Source organism: Oncorhynchus tshawytscha, unplaced genomic scaffold, assembly GCF_018296145.1.
Source record: "Oncorhynchus tshawytscha isolate Ot180627B unplaced genomic scaffold, Otsh_v2.0 Un_contig_1368_pilon_pilon, whole genome shotgun sequence".
NCBI classification, from domain to species: domain Eukaryota; kingdom Metazoa; phylum Chordata; class Actinopteri; order Salmoniformes; family Salmonidae; genus Oncorhynchus; species Oncorhynchus tshawytscha.
The window spans coordinates 108,738-124,702 of NW_024609717.1; the positions used below are offsets into that span (position 1 = coordinate 108,738).

At 44.3% G+C, this 15,965-nt stretch overlaps 1 protein-coding gene across 1 annotated transcript in view; it reads right to left on the bottom strand.

Annotated features, from left to right (window-relative positions):
- Positions 1-1,079: 1,079 nt before the first annotated feature.
- The window catches only part of LOC112248065 (zinc finger protein 271), a 34,289-nt gene continuing 19,403 nt past the window's right edge, over positions 1,080-15,965 (bottom strand). The window contains exons 4-5 of the mRNA XM_042317206.1: positions 4,149-4,620; positions 1,080-2,849 (exon numbers count right to left, since the gene is read on the bottom strand). Coding sequence (XP_042173140.1) covers positions 1,534-2,849; positions 4,149-4,620 — 1,788 coding nt within the window. The 3' untranslated portion in view covers positions 1,080-1,533. The remainder of the gene's footprint in view (positions 2,850-4,148; positions 4,621-15,965) is intronic.

A 15,965-nucleotide genomic window follows, 5' to 3' on the forward strand; every position in this document is an offset into this window, starting at 1 on the left:
GATGGAACCCAGTGCATAGCAACAAGCTGATGGAACCCAGTGCATAGCAACAAGCTGATGGAACCCAGTGCATAGCAACAAGCTGATGGAACCCAGTGCATAGCAACAAGCTGATGGAACCCAGTGCATAGCAACAAGCTGATGGAACCCAGTGCATAGCAACAAGCTGATGGAACCCATTGTCTGCACGGTGAATAAAACCAAAATAAAAACGTGCTTATCTTGTCATTCTTTTATTTTTACTTTACATTATACCCTGCATTATAGTAGACCACTGGTTAATACAGACAACAGCCTTCCCTTATGTCTGTCCTCTACTTTTTAAAACCAGGTCATCATTATTATTATTATTATTAGTGATGTATTTACCTTTATTTGACCTCCGAAGACATATTGAGACCTAGGTCTCTCTTTCCAATGTGCCCTGTACAATACATTATAAATATACAGCCATTCACATATAAAAACACAGTCACAGGAAGCACAAGTAAAACATCACAAATCCCCCAGAGAAAGAGTTACATTAAGCAGATGTGTGGGCAGTCTGGTGAAATTGCATCAATTTGCACATAACATTTTCCAGAGAAGTGTGTGTCTTACTGGTAATGGAAGTTTAGTTCAGAAAGTAAATTGACTTTATGCAGATAGAAACGGAATGGACTTCTGGAGGATATGATCCACGTGCTGGAACTCTTTAGTACATTTCCATATGAGAATATTATAAGTGAACTTCCAAGTGTCACAGAATAATAACCTGTTGTATAGCGGTAACACTGCAGCCAGTCGCACGTCCTCCTCACTGGAGACCGGTTTTCAGTTCCTGTGTCCACCAGTTTCCTGTGTCCACCCTACCAGTTTCCTGTGTCCACCCTACCAGTTTCCTGTGTCCACCCTACCAGTTTCCTGTGTCCACCCTACCAGTTTCCCGTGTCCACCCTACCAGTTTCCCGTGTCCTCCACCCTACCAGTCCTTACCAGTTTCCCGTGTCCTCCGTGTCCTCCACCCTACCAGTTTCCCGTGTCCTCCACCCTACCAGTTTCCCGTGTCCTCCACCCCACCCTACCAGTTTTTCCCAGTGTCCTCCACCCTACCAGTTTCCCGTGTCCTCCACCCTACCAGTTTCCCGTGTCCTCCACCCTACCAGTTTCCCGTGTCCTCCACCCTACCAGTTTCCCGTGTCCTCCACCCTACCAGTCCTCCACCCTACCAGTTTCCCGTGTCCTCCACCCTACCAGTTTCCCGTGTCCTCCACCCTACCAGTTTCCCGTGTCCTCCACCCTACCAGTTTCCCGTGTCCTCCACCCTACCAGTTTCCCGTGTCCTCCACCCTACCAGTTTCCCGTGTCCTCCACCCTACCCGTTTCCCGTGTCCTCCACCCTACCAGTTTCCCGTGTCCTCCACCCTACCAGTGTCCCGTGTCCACCCTACCAGTTTCCTGTCGCCCCCTGTGTTTTTGGCTGTCTAAATAAAAAGTGGTAGAAGATCAAATATATATTTTAAAAGTGGTTTAACAGAATAACAAAAAAAACAGTCAGTCAATATTAGTCAGATATGTAGATGCCCAGCTTGGCAACTCCATTATAAGGTTAGAGTTGGGCACTGCACTGTGCTTTGCCTCCGTATGTTCCTTCAGGCTTTGTTTCCATTTAAAACAAATCCCACACTGATCACATCTGTACGGTTTCTCTCCTGAGTGTCTTCTCTGGTGTTGCTTTAGATTTCCTTTTTCACTAAAGGTCTTCCCACATTGGGAGCAGTGGAAAGGCTTCTCCCCCGTGTGTCTTCTCTGGTGTCGCTTCAAAAATAATGACCGACCGAAAGTCTTCCCACACTGAGAGCAGTGGAAAGACTTCTCCCTTGTGTGTATTCTCTGATGTTTCTTTAGGTCTACTGCCTGACTGAAAGCTTTCTCACATTGGAAGCAGTGGTGGGGCTTCTCTCCATTGTGTATTCTCTGATGACTCTGAAGGCTTCCTTCCAATTTAAAACTTTTTCCACAATGAGAGCAGTGGTGAGGCTTCTTTCCTGTGTGCGTTAGCTGGTGTCTCTTCAAAAGTGATGACTGACTGAAATCCTTCCCACACTGGGAGCAGTTGAAAGGTTTTTCTCCTGTGTGAGTTAGCTGGTGTCTCTTTAGGACTCCTGTTTGACTGAAACTCTTCCCACACTGACCACAGCTGTATGGCTTTTCCCCTGTGTGTATTCTCTGATGTTTCTTTAGTTCTCTTAACCGACTGAAGCTTTTACCACATTGGGAGCAGTGGAAAGGCTTCTCTCCTGTATGTATTTTCTGGTGCTCCTTTAGATTTGCTTCTATACTGAAGCTCTTCCCACACTCAGAGCAGTGGTAAGGCTTCTCTCCTGTGTGTATTCTCTGATGTTTCTTTAGGTCTCCTGTCTGACTGAAGCTCTTTCCACACTGGGAGCAGTGGAAAGGTTTCTCCCCTGTGTGTATTTTCTGGTGTCTCTTCAAATTGAATGACCAACCGAAAGTCTTCCTACACTGAAAGCAGTGGTACGACTTCTTTCCTGTGTGAGTAATCTGGTGCATCTTCAAGCTGCTTGGGGTCTGAAATCTCTTCCCACATTGACCACACGGGTACATCTTCTTTATTTTGAGACTTTGTTGGTGTGATTTGAGGTGAATCGGACAAATAAAACTGTCTCTGCAATCTGAGCAGGAGCGGGGCCTACAAGTGTGCCTTCTCAACTCCTCTGGCTCGTAGAAACTAGTGAAGCAGTCCATGCAGTGATGTTTCTGTCTTGTGTTCCTCCGTCTGTGTTGTTTATGGTTTCCTGATGCTGTGGAACTGGGCTCACTGTCTGAACCTGGGTTGGAGCTCTCTCCTGTGGGAATATGGACATATATGGGGTTAGAATCAGGATCAGAGCATTAAAAAAAAGGTATAACAATATTTTGAAGATAAATACACAACGCAGAGACCGAGGACGAGAGGTCAATACAATACTAAAGGTTAAGAGGACAAAGTCAACAGAGCATTAACGATCAATAGGGACTTATCAATGGAAATAGTTGGTTTTCAGTTCAACATCTGTTAGGAATGTCAGTCTTGAAATCATAGCTACGTGTGGCACGTTCTCATTGGTCCAACCTGAAATAGGATACTTGTTATTTTGCCCATTGGCTAAATTGGTCAACCACAGGCTAGAGCTGGGTTATAAAGTACATCATGTCCCTTTGTTCTGTGGAGAGAATCACTGAGGACAGGGGAGAATGAACATCTACCTCCCCGCACAGTTCGTCCTCTTTGAATAAGAATAAACCTATTGCCCTCCCCCTGATTTGCTTCGGGGTTTGTGTTATTGAAGAGTAACATCAACGCTAACAGGGGGTTTGTGTTATTGAAGAGTAACATCAATGCTAACAGGGGGTTTGTGTTATTGAAGGGTAACATCAATGCTAACAGGGGGTTTGTGTTATTGAAGAGTAACATCAATGCTAACAGGGGGTTTGTGTTATTGAAGAGTAACATCAATGCTAACAGGGGGTTTGTGTTATTGAAGGGTAACATCAATGCTAACAGGGGGTTTGTGTTATTGAAGAGTAACATCAACAGGAGGCTTTAAAAGACTTGATGTCAGCAAAAGCACAATAACAGTTGTGGAATTGTGTAGTCATAGTAACCAGGAGTAGTAATAATAGTTGTGGAATCGTGTAGTAATACTAGTTGTGGAATCGTGTAGTCATAGTAACCAGGAGTAGTAATAATAGTTGTGGAATCGTGTAGTCATAGTAACCAGGAGTAGTAATAATAGTTGTGGAATCGTGTAGTCATAGTAACCAGGAGTAGTAATAATAGTTGTGGAATCGTGTAGTCATAGTAACCAGGAGTAGTAATAATAGTTGTGGAATCGTGTAGTCATAGTAACCAGGAGTAGTAATACTAGTTGTGGAATCGTGTAGTCATAGTAACCAGGAGTAGTAATACTAGTTGTGGAATCGTGTAGTCATAGTAACCAGGAGTAGTAATACTAGTTGTGGAATCGTGTAGTCATAGTAACCAGGAGTAGTAATAATAGTTCTGGAATCGTGTAGTCATAGTAACCAGGAGTAGTAATAATACTTCTGGAATCCCCTGGTGCCACCGAGGCACCTCCCTCTCTGTACTCCACACCTGAACTTACCTGGGTCACTGATACTATCTACTTCTTCAGTTCCTAGATGTTGAGCAGCTCCTTCCTTGTTCTCTTCTGCTTTCACTGATCTTTTCTCCACCTCTTCTTTGATGCTTATAACTACCTCCTCCTCTTCTTCTTCTTTGACTGTTCTCTCATGCTCTTCTTTGACTGGCATCTCTACTTCCTCTTTGACTTCTATCTTCTCCATTTCCTCTTTGACTGCTCTCTCCTCCACCTCTTCTTGGATTTCTGTCTCCTCCTCCTCTTTGACTGCTCTCTGATCAACCTCTTTTACTTCTCTCTCCTCCTTGATTCCTCTCTCCTCCTCCTCTTTGACAATCACATTGAGTTCCAGTGTTTGACTGCAGTCCTCCAGCTTCACTGAGACCATCTCTGGACCCTGCTGTGAGGTTCTCTGGGCTGGAACACCACAACCAGAACCTGGGGACTCTGTGGACTTGAGTTCAGACATGGAAGGCTAGAGATGGATTCAAAAGAGGAAGAACAACAAGTGAAAGGTGATTTTCACTAAATCCATAATAAAGGGATAAACCATGCAAAATATATGCACTAGGAATCTCTGCTTTAAAATGTATCTAGCAAGCTAACGTTGCCATGGCGAAGGCAACGATAGCTTTATAGCTACTTGTGTGTCATGAAGAACAGAGTGAGCAACAATAGTGGAATCGGTGTTTCACCTTCAAATTAAAAGTCCCCCAAAGGAACTGATGCAAACATGCAAATAGTGGAATCCTGCCACAATTGGACAAAATAATGCTAAACAAGTTTGGAATGTTGTTTAAATAAATTCAACAAGACAATAAGTTGTTAATTTGACCCCCCCAAAAATCAGTTGAAATCACATTGTGAACGTATAGACTTCAACATTGCATTGGGGGCATAGCCTACTTTTCTTACAATGTACAGCCTTACCTATGGATCGTGGGTCCATGAAATGGTGTGACACCCACAGATTACAATTCTGAAGAAATAACACAAATATTAACATCGTAGCTCTAATTGAGGGACTTTAATTGTGAGAAATCACCTCCCCAGTCAGTCTACTGTGCGTATTGGACTGTGTCTATAAGGTAGTAGTTTTGGAATTGTTAGCTAGATTACTTGTTGGTTATTACTGCATTGTCGGAACTAGAAGCACAAGCATTTCGCTACACTCGCACTAACATCTGCTAACCATGTGTATGTGACAAATAAAATTTGATTTGATTTGATTCATATTGCCATGTAGAACCAGGGTCTGTAGTGACGCCTCTAGCACTGAGATGCAGTGCCTTAGACCACTGCGCCACTCGGGAGCTCAATGACTTGACTTGAGATATTACCCTAATGAAAGTTCAGAAACTTTTGTGAAGGTCTGGTGAGGTATGGCTGGTATAAGGCTGTCTATGAAGACACAGCGCTCCACTGCTAGCTAAATCACGCGCAATATAGTTTAGTGGAAACAATACAGTGGCCTCCACTCCCCTGGTACAGGGAAAAGCTGAGGGGTGGGGCTGGAGAAATGTAACCACTTTCAATGCAAATCCATCCATTTGATCATAATTATAGTTTTAACCATGTTTTGAGGCTATATAGTATTTTTTTCCCCCCCAAACGTTGGCATAAAACAAGGTTGTATTTTGGGTTCTGATGGGGTGCAACAGTTAAACTAAGCTCATGAGACATTTCAAGTTATATTCTTCAAGAACGAATATATAATCATTAATTTACAAGTCCAAGAACGGATGTAGCAACTGCTGATAGCCCCTTTAAAACAAAGGAGAACTAAAACCGACATTTAGTTTGTAATCGCCAAAACATGAACAATGGTTACTGAAATGAAGTTAGCCACCTTGTCTATCTAACAAAACGGCCTAGCTAGCCATGCTAACTTACTAGCTAGTCAGGGTTGCCAATGGATTTGTCATCTTAAAGATGAACGATACACACTTCATATATTTGAGAATGTATGATAACAAATAATATGGTGATTCACAACAGAGCGTCTTGAAAATCAACAAACTTGCTTTGATAGCTAGTTAGCTTCTAATGGCTAGTTAGCACGCTAACGACGTAGCTAGCCAGATCAATAGGCTAATTGTTGAGACAACGTTGATCCAGTGGACGTGGACAAATAATCCGACAACTAAAATGATGTTGTGTATTTGGAAACGTTATAGAATATGTTAGAAAGCTCGATCTTACCTTGACACTTGATTTTGAAAGTTGACAGCTCTTGTTTTTGATGTAGCTAGCTAGCTAGAGACCACCAACGCGATAGGTGCTGTCACCGCGAGAATACATATTGGGAGTTCTCCAGACCGCCATGGCTGCGCTAAATGCGTACATTGCGCAACTTAACTAAGTCTCTTTAATGAATAGGATATTATATGTTACCCATTGGTTTGGAAGTAATTTCAGATCATATGTGAAGCGGCTTGAAGACCCTTTCAGCACTGAAATCACGGTTCCACACTGACGAAAGAGAGTAACTTCTTCTTTGGTCTAATGGCGTCCACAACAACGATACGTGCATTCCGCCATCTACAGTACAGGAGGATAATAAAGATCCGAAACACAAAAAAAGGGTGGTAATTTTTATCCGCACAAACTATCAATAACGAAATGTTAATTAAACAAAATCTGCCTGCTTTCTGTTTTAAATCATTTCCCTACACAGGCTCAGAAGGATCCTGTGATGGCAGGACATTTCCTGGCAACAGTAGTCCATGCAGTGCTTCTGCGGTTAAGTCTAGGAGGCCCAAAAACTTCTCGGGCTGCTGATATGTTCTCCAGCTTCTTGGATACTTGTGCAGTACAATTAATAACCGTGACTATAAATGCGACAAAATCCACCTTCTTCACAATAAGTGTATCCAGATCACTGGATTGACGAATAACATTGGCAACTGGTTGTGATGCATCCACCTCCATATCTTCTTCAGAACTGTGGCCCTTTGACCCTTCAACTCTTCCCCGCCTCCACATAGGAGATTTGCTGTACAGCCCTGATCCTTGACACCTCAACCTCTTTCACCCTGACAGGGCACTCTGGGAATTCAGAAATATGATTTCCACCACAGTTACAACGTTTTACATTCACACTCTTCAATAACATATTAATTCCATCTGCAAACACTTGGACACATGGTCAAACTGTTTACACTTCTTGTATTGGGTTTTGCACCAACGATCTTACCGCGTATCTTATATATCCCAACTTTACATAGGGTGGTAAATACTCATCAAACAAACTTAGCTTCTTTCCTCCATTCTCCAGACGGGTCAAGAGACGTGCATTAGCTGCTCCTGGATTGTTTTGCCTAAGATATTGATTATCAATGTCCAACGGGACGCCAGAGACGACACCTTTCACCGGTGCCCTGCTCTGAAAATCACAGCTGTTCACTTCATGCGTGGATAATTCTGCAAGCCACAATGTACACTCCTTTTGCTCTTTAGATACACACGATATCAACACCATACCGCTCCTGGTTACTATGACTACATGATATCAACACCATACCGCTCCTGGTTACTATGACTACATGATGTCAACCCCATACCACTCCTGGTTACTATGACTATACCACCCCTGGTTACTATGACTACACAATATCAACACCATACCACTCCTGGTTACTATGACTACACAATATCAACCCCATACCATTCCTGGTTACTATGACTACACAATATCAACACCATACCACTCCTGGTTACTATGACTACACAATATCAACCCCATACCACCCCTGGTTACTATGACTAAACAATATCAACACCATACCACTCCTGGTTACTATGACTACACAATATCAACACCATACCATTCCTGGTTACTATGACTACACAATATCAACCCCATACCACTCCTGGTTACTATGACTACACAATATCAACACCATACCACTCCTGGTTACTATGACTACACAATATCAACACCATACCACTCCTGGTTACTATGACTACACAATATCAACTCCATACCACTCCTGGTTACTTTGACTACACAATATCAACACCATACCACTCCTGGTTACTATGACTACATGATATCAACACCATACCACTCCTGGTTACTTTGACTACACGATATCAACCCCATACCACTCCTGGTTACTTTGAATACACGATATCAACCCTATACCACTCCTAGTTACTATGACTACACAATATCAACACCATACCACTCCTGGTTACTTTGACTACATGATATCAACACCATACCACTCCTGGTTACTATGACTACACAATATCAACACCATACCACTCCTGGTTACTATGACTACATGATGTCAACACCATACCACTCCTGGTTACTATGACTACACGATATCAACACCATACCGCTCCTGGTTACTATGACTACATGATGTCAACCCCATACCACTGATTCCACTTTTCCCGAAGCCTTCTTCACCATCCTCGTGACTTCAAAGGGGTTTCCCAAATAAACACCATTATCCAACAAGCAACGCTTCATCAGACTCACATCCCACAACAATTGTACACATTTTTTCTCCCTCCATTCTTTGATTCTACTGTTGTCCACTAACTGTACTCAACGTGCTTTCAACTTCAAAACGACACTTCTGCTTCCGCCATCTTCCTCAACCTCCTTGGCTCGTCCATTTTAAGAAAGCAACTTCTTGTTCTATGGCCGTGTGGTCTCATCAAACACCGTCACCACTTTCCACTCCAACACATCACTGCTCTTGCTTCCTACCTTTGACTACTAGACGCTCCAGTGCTTTCTGTATCAGGAGCTCTTCTCCTGTCTGTCTTTCCTCTAAAGCCCATTCAGATCCTTGACCCTCATCCTCCGGCTCCAGACCATCAGAAAGGTGCCGTCATATTGATTGCACTCCAGCACAGCTGTTGCTTCTCCAGCCTTCTCTCAGTCTCTACTACCTCACCGCCATTTTAGTTATTCGAAAAAGAAAAGGCAACTTCTTGACTCCAGTGTTGCCAACTCCTCAGTAAGGAAAGTAGCTATTGGCTGTCAGCGCCTAATTTGCATAATTGGCCATGTGCATGTAATTGTGATGGGCACTGTAAGAGAGAGAAATAACATCATGGGAGAGACAAAAAGTTAGTAAAAAAAACACCCTAAATACGTTTAGAACTACAAATTAACTTTCTTCTGTCGATTCTTGTTTTTTTTATGTCTCAATTCCAACCCTCCTTTATCCGGGCTTGGGACCGGCAAAAGTGACCCAAAAGAGAGAAGTCGGGGCACGCCTTCTACCATATGTTGTTCAACCTGGGGCCCCTGATGCACGTCAGCATGAAGGCTATGCAGTACCTGACCTGTGGATGTCTACGCTCCAGGACCATCTCCCCTAACTAGACATAGACACACAGAGAGACACCCGAGCGAGCACACAGTGACACAAACACAGAGACACCGGGGCACACAGAGACGCACACACAGAGACTAAACACACACAAGCATTCAGAGACAACACCTCACCTAGTCACACAGGGCACGCGCACGGGAGGCACACAGTGACACACACAGACCAGCACACCTGACCAGTGATTCACGCTCCAGGACCATCGGGCTAACTAGACAGAGACACACAGCCATTTTAGGACACACGCACACAGAGACACACGGGCACACAGAGACACGGGCACACAGAGACACACGGGCACACACACACTGCAGTTTTGCACACAACTCCACAGCACACAGAGGAACTAGTAGCAGCTGGGCAATGACACACGGGCTAAATGACACATCCCCTACATTAGATACATTGGCCATGTGCATGCAATTGTGAGACTGTAACAGAGACACAGAGAAATAACATCAGAGACAAACAGTTAGTAAAAACACCATAACAGAGACGTTTAGAACTACAAATTAACACACAGAGACACACGGGCACACAGAGACACCGGGCACCTGAGCACACGGGCAGAGCAACCAGACGGTGTGAAGAGAACCACTGGCAACAGGAACACTGGCACACAGAGACTACACGGGCACACAGAGAACTTGTTCTAAACCTACATGGATTTGCACGCCACACAGGCAACGAAAACAGTTATTTACGGGCATTTTGACACAGCGGCAGAGACACACTCACGACCATCGGGCACACAGAGACACACGGGCACACATAGACACAGCAGACACAGACACACGGGCACACAGAGACACACGGGCACACAGAGACACACGGGCACACAGAGACTACACGGGCACACAGAGACACACGGGCACACAGAGACACACGGGGGCACACAGAGACACACGGGCACACAGAGACACACGGGCACACAGAGACACACGGGCACACAGAGACACACGGGCACACAGAGACACACGGGCACACAGAGACACACGGGCACACAGGAGACACGGGCACACAGAGACACACGGGCACACAGACACAGGTGTTTGATACCATTGGCACACAGAGACACACGGGCGTCCTCCTCACAGAGACACACGGGCACACAGAGACACACGGGCACACAGAGACACACTGGCACACAGAGACACACTGGCACACAGAGACACACTGGCACACAGAGACACACGGGCACACAGAAACTTTTCTAAACCTTACATGCAACAGATTTCCGGCAAAAGGTTGTTATTTATCCATTTTGAACTGGAAAGCGGCCCTATCTCTACGTTATCTCAGACCATGAGGCACAACTTCTAGTAGTTGATCAACTGAATTGCAAGCAATTAGGCCTGTTGTTCTCTCGGGGTAAATGGAGAGATCGATGTAGGAATTATAACAAAGGTCGGCTAATCATTATTATCATAAACGTAGGTCTAGTGATCAAACAGATGTGTTTGTCGTTATAGGAGGTCGCATAATGGTCAAATGCATAGGAGGTTGGTGGCACCTTAGGTGGGGAGGACGGGCTCGTGGTAATGGGTGGAATGGAATGGGTGGAATGGGTGGAATGGAATGGCTGGAATGGGTGGAATGGAATGGCTGGAATGGAATGGGTGGAATGGGTGGAATGGAATGGCTGGAATGGAATGGGTGGAATGGCTGGAATGGAATGGCTGGAATGGAATGGGTGGAATGGAATGGCTGGAATGGCTGGAATGGAATGGGTGGAATGGAATGGGTGGAATGGAATGGCTGGAATGGGTGGAATGGAATGGCTGGAATGGAATGGCTGGAATGGTATTAAATACATGGTTTCCAGGTGTTTGATACCATTGGCTCCGTTCCAGCCATTATTATGAGCCGTCCTCCCCTCAGCAGCCTCCACTGGTCAAATGATCAAGTGCCACAAAGAGGGACGTAGGCAAATTACAGTTGGCCCAAAACAGAGCAGCACAGCTGGTGGCCCTTGAATGTACACTGAGCGCTAACATCAATCTCTCCTGGCTCAAAGTAGACGAGCCATTGACTGCATCACTACTCGTCTTTGCACTGAGCACACTTGCCTTATATACTTCTTTGGACCCCAGGAAGAGTACCTGCTGCCTTGGCTAATGGGGATCCTTAATAAATACCAAAAGCATGGCTAAAGGGGATCCTTAATAAATACCAAAAGCATGGCTAAAGGGGATCCTTAATAAATACCAAAAGCATGGCTAAAGGGGATCCTTAATAAATACCAAAAGCATGGCTAAAGGGGATCCTTAATAAATACCAAAAGCATGGCTAAAGGGGATCCTTAATAAATACCAAAAGCATGGCTAAAGGGGATCCTTAATAAATACCAAAAAGCTAAATGGCTACCAAAAATGGGGATCCTTAATAAATACCAAAAATGGCTAAATGGGATCCTTAATAAATACCAAAAGCATGGCTAAAGGGGATCCTTAATAAATACCAAAAGCATGGCTAAAGGGGATCCTTAATAAATACCAAAAGCATGGCTAAAGGGGATCCTTAATAAATACCAAAAGCATGGCTAAAGGGGATCCTTAATAAATACCAAAAGCAGCATGTCTCCTATTCATTCGATTTGTATTATATAGGACTACCATAATCATATTGCAGGCCATGTCTCTCTCCTTTTCTGACATGACTGGTTTATTCCCGCTACACTAACTAATGTTAGGCTACCATTTATCCATCGCTCAATCAATAGCTGTGACGGAGAAGTCCGTCACTGGCATCGTTTGACACACACACACACACCTCCCTGCTCCATTATCACACGTTAACTTCTCTATCTTAGAACATACATTGCACACTATTATTACCTCCCGTCAGTAACAGTTTATGGAATAAACAATATACAGACAAGCGTTCATGTTTAATTTAAGCAACGTTTATTTATCAATGTTATGGATGAGCACGTTGTTTGTTTGGTTCTGTTCCTCGCTCTCCGTCTCTGTAGCTTCCGGGTATGCTGGGATAAGGACCAGAGTTTAGGGAATCGGGCTGGCTTTGTAGTGCCTGTCCAGAATGGCTTTTTCACGTGAATGGGCATATTGGAAGACTCCATGTCAGTAGTGATGTGATTGTGTAAATGTGTTATATTGGTATATTGTATCATGAGAAATGTGTTGCAATGGATATCATTTATTATGTTTAGCTGAATGGAAAATGTAGGCTTGGATGGTAATGGCTTAATTAATTAGTGTTTGGTATGTTCTGATGGGAGGGGCTTCCCCTACAAAAAGAGCCTTTTTCAGTTCAAAGGAGGGACCATTTTGGGTTGAGCTGTTGATGGGGCAGCATTGTTTTTTTTAAGCTGTCCCCATAATGTATACTTTGGATGGAAGTACTGTTGTTTTTCTTCTGGATTCACTATGTAAATAAACACCCAGAAGTACTGGATTCACTATGTAAATAAACACCCAGAAGTACTGGATTTACTATGTAAATAAACACCCAGAAGTACTGGATTTACTATGTAAATAAACACCCAGAAGTACTGTTGTTTTTCTTCTGGATTCACTATGTAAATAAACACCCAGAAGTACTGGATTCACTATGTAAATAAACACCCAGAAGTACTGGATTCACTATGTAAATAAACACCCAGAAGTACTGGATTTACTATGTAAATAAACACCCAGAAGTACTGGATTTACTATGTAAATAAACACCCAGAAGTACTGGATTTACTATGTAAATAAACACCCAGAAGTACTGGATTTACTATGTAAATAAACACCCAGAAGTACTGGATTTACTATGTAAATAAACACCCAGAAGTACTGGATTTACTATGTAAATACACACCCAGAAGTACTGGATTTACTATGTAAATAAACACCCAGAATTACTGTTGTTTTTCGTCTGGGTTCACTATGTAATTAAACACCCTGAAGCACAGAAGTACTTTTGCGGCTCTGCGATCTTTTTATTTGATAGATGTTAGGTTTTCCAGTTTAGCCTTCTGGCCTTCTCTACGTGACAATAGCCATTTATCTATCGCTCATTCAATAGCCAACCATGCTACCATTTATCCACTGATCAGTCATTAGCCAACCATGCTACCATTTATCCACTGATCAGTCATTAGCCAACCATGCTACCATTTATCCACTGATCAGTCATTAGCAAACCATGCTACCATTTATCATTCATCAGCCTACCATTTATCCACTGATCAGTCATTAGCCAACCATGCTACAAAGTAAATGGGTCGGTAGACTAATACTTGACAGTGGACTTATATGGGTAGGCTACAGTATTGCTGAGCGATAGGAGCGTGACATCCTAGTCTAGTTAATCCCAGAGCCAATACCAAGGCAGGAGATGGAAACACAATCATGTATCGATAAACTAAATATTACAGCAATTTGTCTTTTGCATATAAATGTTGGCTGTAGGAAGCATTTAGGCTACTTTTCAATTGTTCAATAAACAAGCAATCTTGCAGAATGGCTCCTTATAGCAGTTTCAGTTTGAAAAAGACACTGCAAAAGATTGAAACATTCTGCCCACAACTCTACAGAAATGTGCTGAAATTTTATTTTAGGAACTGTCAGAGGGCGAGGGAGAAGATCAAGTTTGAATTAGTATGTTTAAAATTGTTCTGTCGCTGACAAATATACTAAACAAAAATATAAACGCAACAGGCAACAATTTTACTGAGTTACAGTTCATATGAGGAAATCAGTCAATTGAAATAAATTCATTAGGCCCTAATCTATGGATTTCACATGACTAGGCAGAGCAGTCATGGGTGGGCTTAGGCCCAGCCACTGGGGAGCTAGGCCCAGCCACTGGGGAGCTAGGCCCAGCCACTGGGGAGCTAGGCCCAGCCACTGGGGAGCTAGGCCCAGCCAATAAGAAGTATTTTTCCCCACAAAAGTGTATATTATAGACTGAAATGATGATGCTGGGCTAATTGTGCGCCACCCTATGGACTCCTGGTCACGGCCGGTTGTGACACAGCCTGGGATCGAACCCGGGTCTGTAGTGACGCCTCAAGCACTACGATGTCATGCCTTAGACCACAGCGCCACTCTAGACAATTCAGTAGAGCGTTAAAAGTGTAAAGATGTATTCTACTAATTAGGCCAATCAAAAAAACATTATGTACATAGGTCTGTACCGCCAAGTAATACAATCTACTTTGGCACCTGGGTTTGAAGTTGATGCAGCAGAATACTGCCAAGAGGCAAGGATACAGTGGGCAGGGATACAGTGGGCAGGGATACAGTGGGCAGGGATACAGTGGGCAGGGATACAGTGGGCAGGGATACAGTGGGCAGGGATACAGTGGGCAGGGATACACAGTGGGCAGGGATACAGTGGGCAGGGATACAGTGGGCAGGGATACAGTGGGCAGGGATACAGTGGGCAGGGATACAGTGGGCAGGGATACAGTGGGCAGGGATACAGTGGGTAGGGGGATACAGTAGGTAGGGATACAGTGGGTAGGGATACAGTGGGCAGGGATACAGTGGGTGGGCAGGGATACAGTGGGCAGGGATACAGTGGGCAGGGATACAGTGGGCAGGGATACAGTGGGCAGGGATACAGTGGGCAGGGATACAGTGGGCAGGGATACAGTGGGCAGGGATACAGTGGGCAGGGATACAGTGGGCAGGGATACAGTGGGCAGGGATACAGTGGGCAGGGATACAGTGGGCAGGGATACAGTGGGCAGGGATATAGTGGGCAGGGATACAGTGGGCAGGGATACAGTGGGCAGGGATACAGTGTGCAGGGATACAGTGGGCAGGGATACAGTGGGCAGGGATATAGTGGGTAGGGATATAGTGGGTAGGGATAAAGTGGGTAGGGATAGTGGGCAGGGATACAGTGGGCAGGGATACAGTGGGCAGGGATACAGTGGGCAGGGATATAGTGGGCAGGGATATAGTGGGCAGGGATATAGTGGGCAGGGATAAAGTGGGTAGGGATACAGTGGGCAGGGGATACAGTGGGCAGGGATATAGTGGGCAGGGATATAGTGGGCAGGGATATAGTGGGTAGGGCAGTGGGCAGGGATATAGTGGGCAGGGATATAGTGGGCAGGGATACAGTGGGTAGGGATATAGTGGGCAGGGATATAGTGGGCAGGGATACAGTGGGTAGGGATATAGTGGGCAGGGATATAGTGGGCAGGGATATAGTGGGCAGGGATATAGTGGGTCGTTCCACCAATTTGGTGCCTTTTGCAAAGTGCAAAATTGGTAAAACAAAACTTTTGATTTCACATGTCATAAAGAGCACATTGTTCAACTTCATAAACACACGTGTTCCCATCTCAAGAGGTTCAATAAAACAATGACTGTAGTAAGTGGCGATTAGGTGCAGGGTTGGCGATATCTTCTTAAAATCAGCCATCAATCCCCTTATGACAGGGGGAATGAAAGCGTGTTGTGTCCATCAGGCAATTGAATGCTTCACAACAATAAAAATA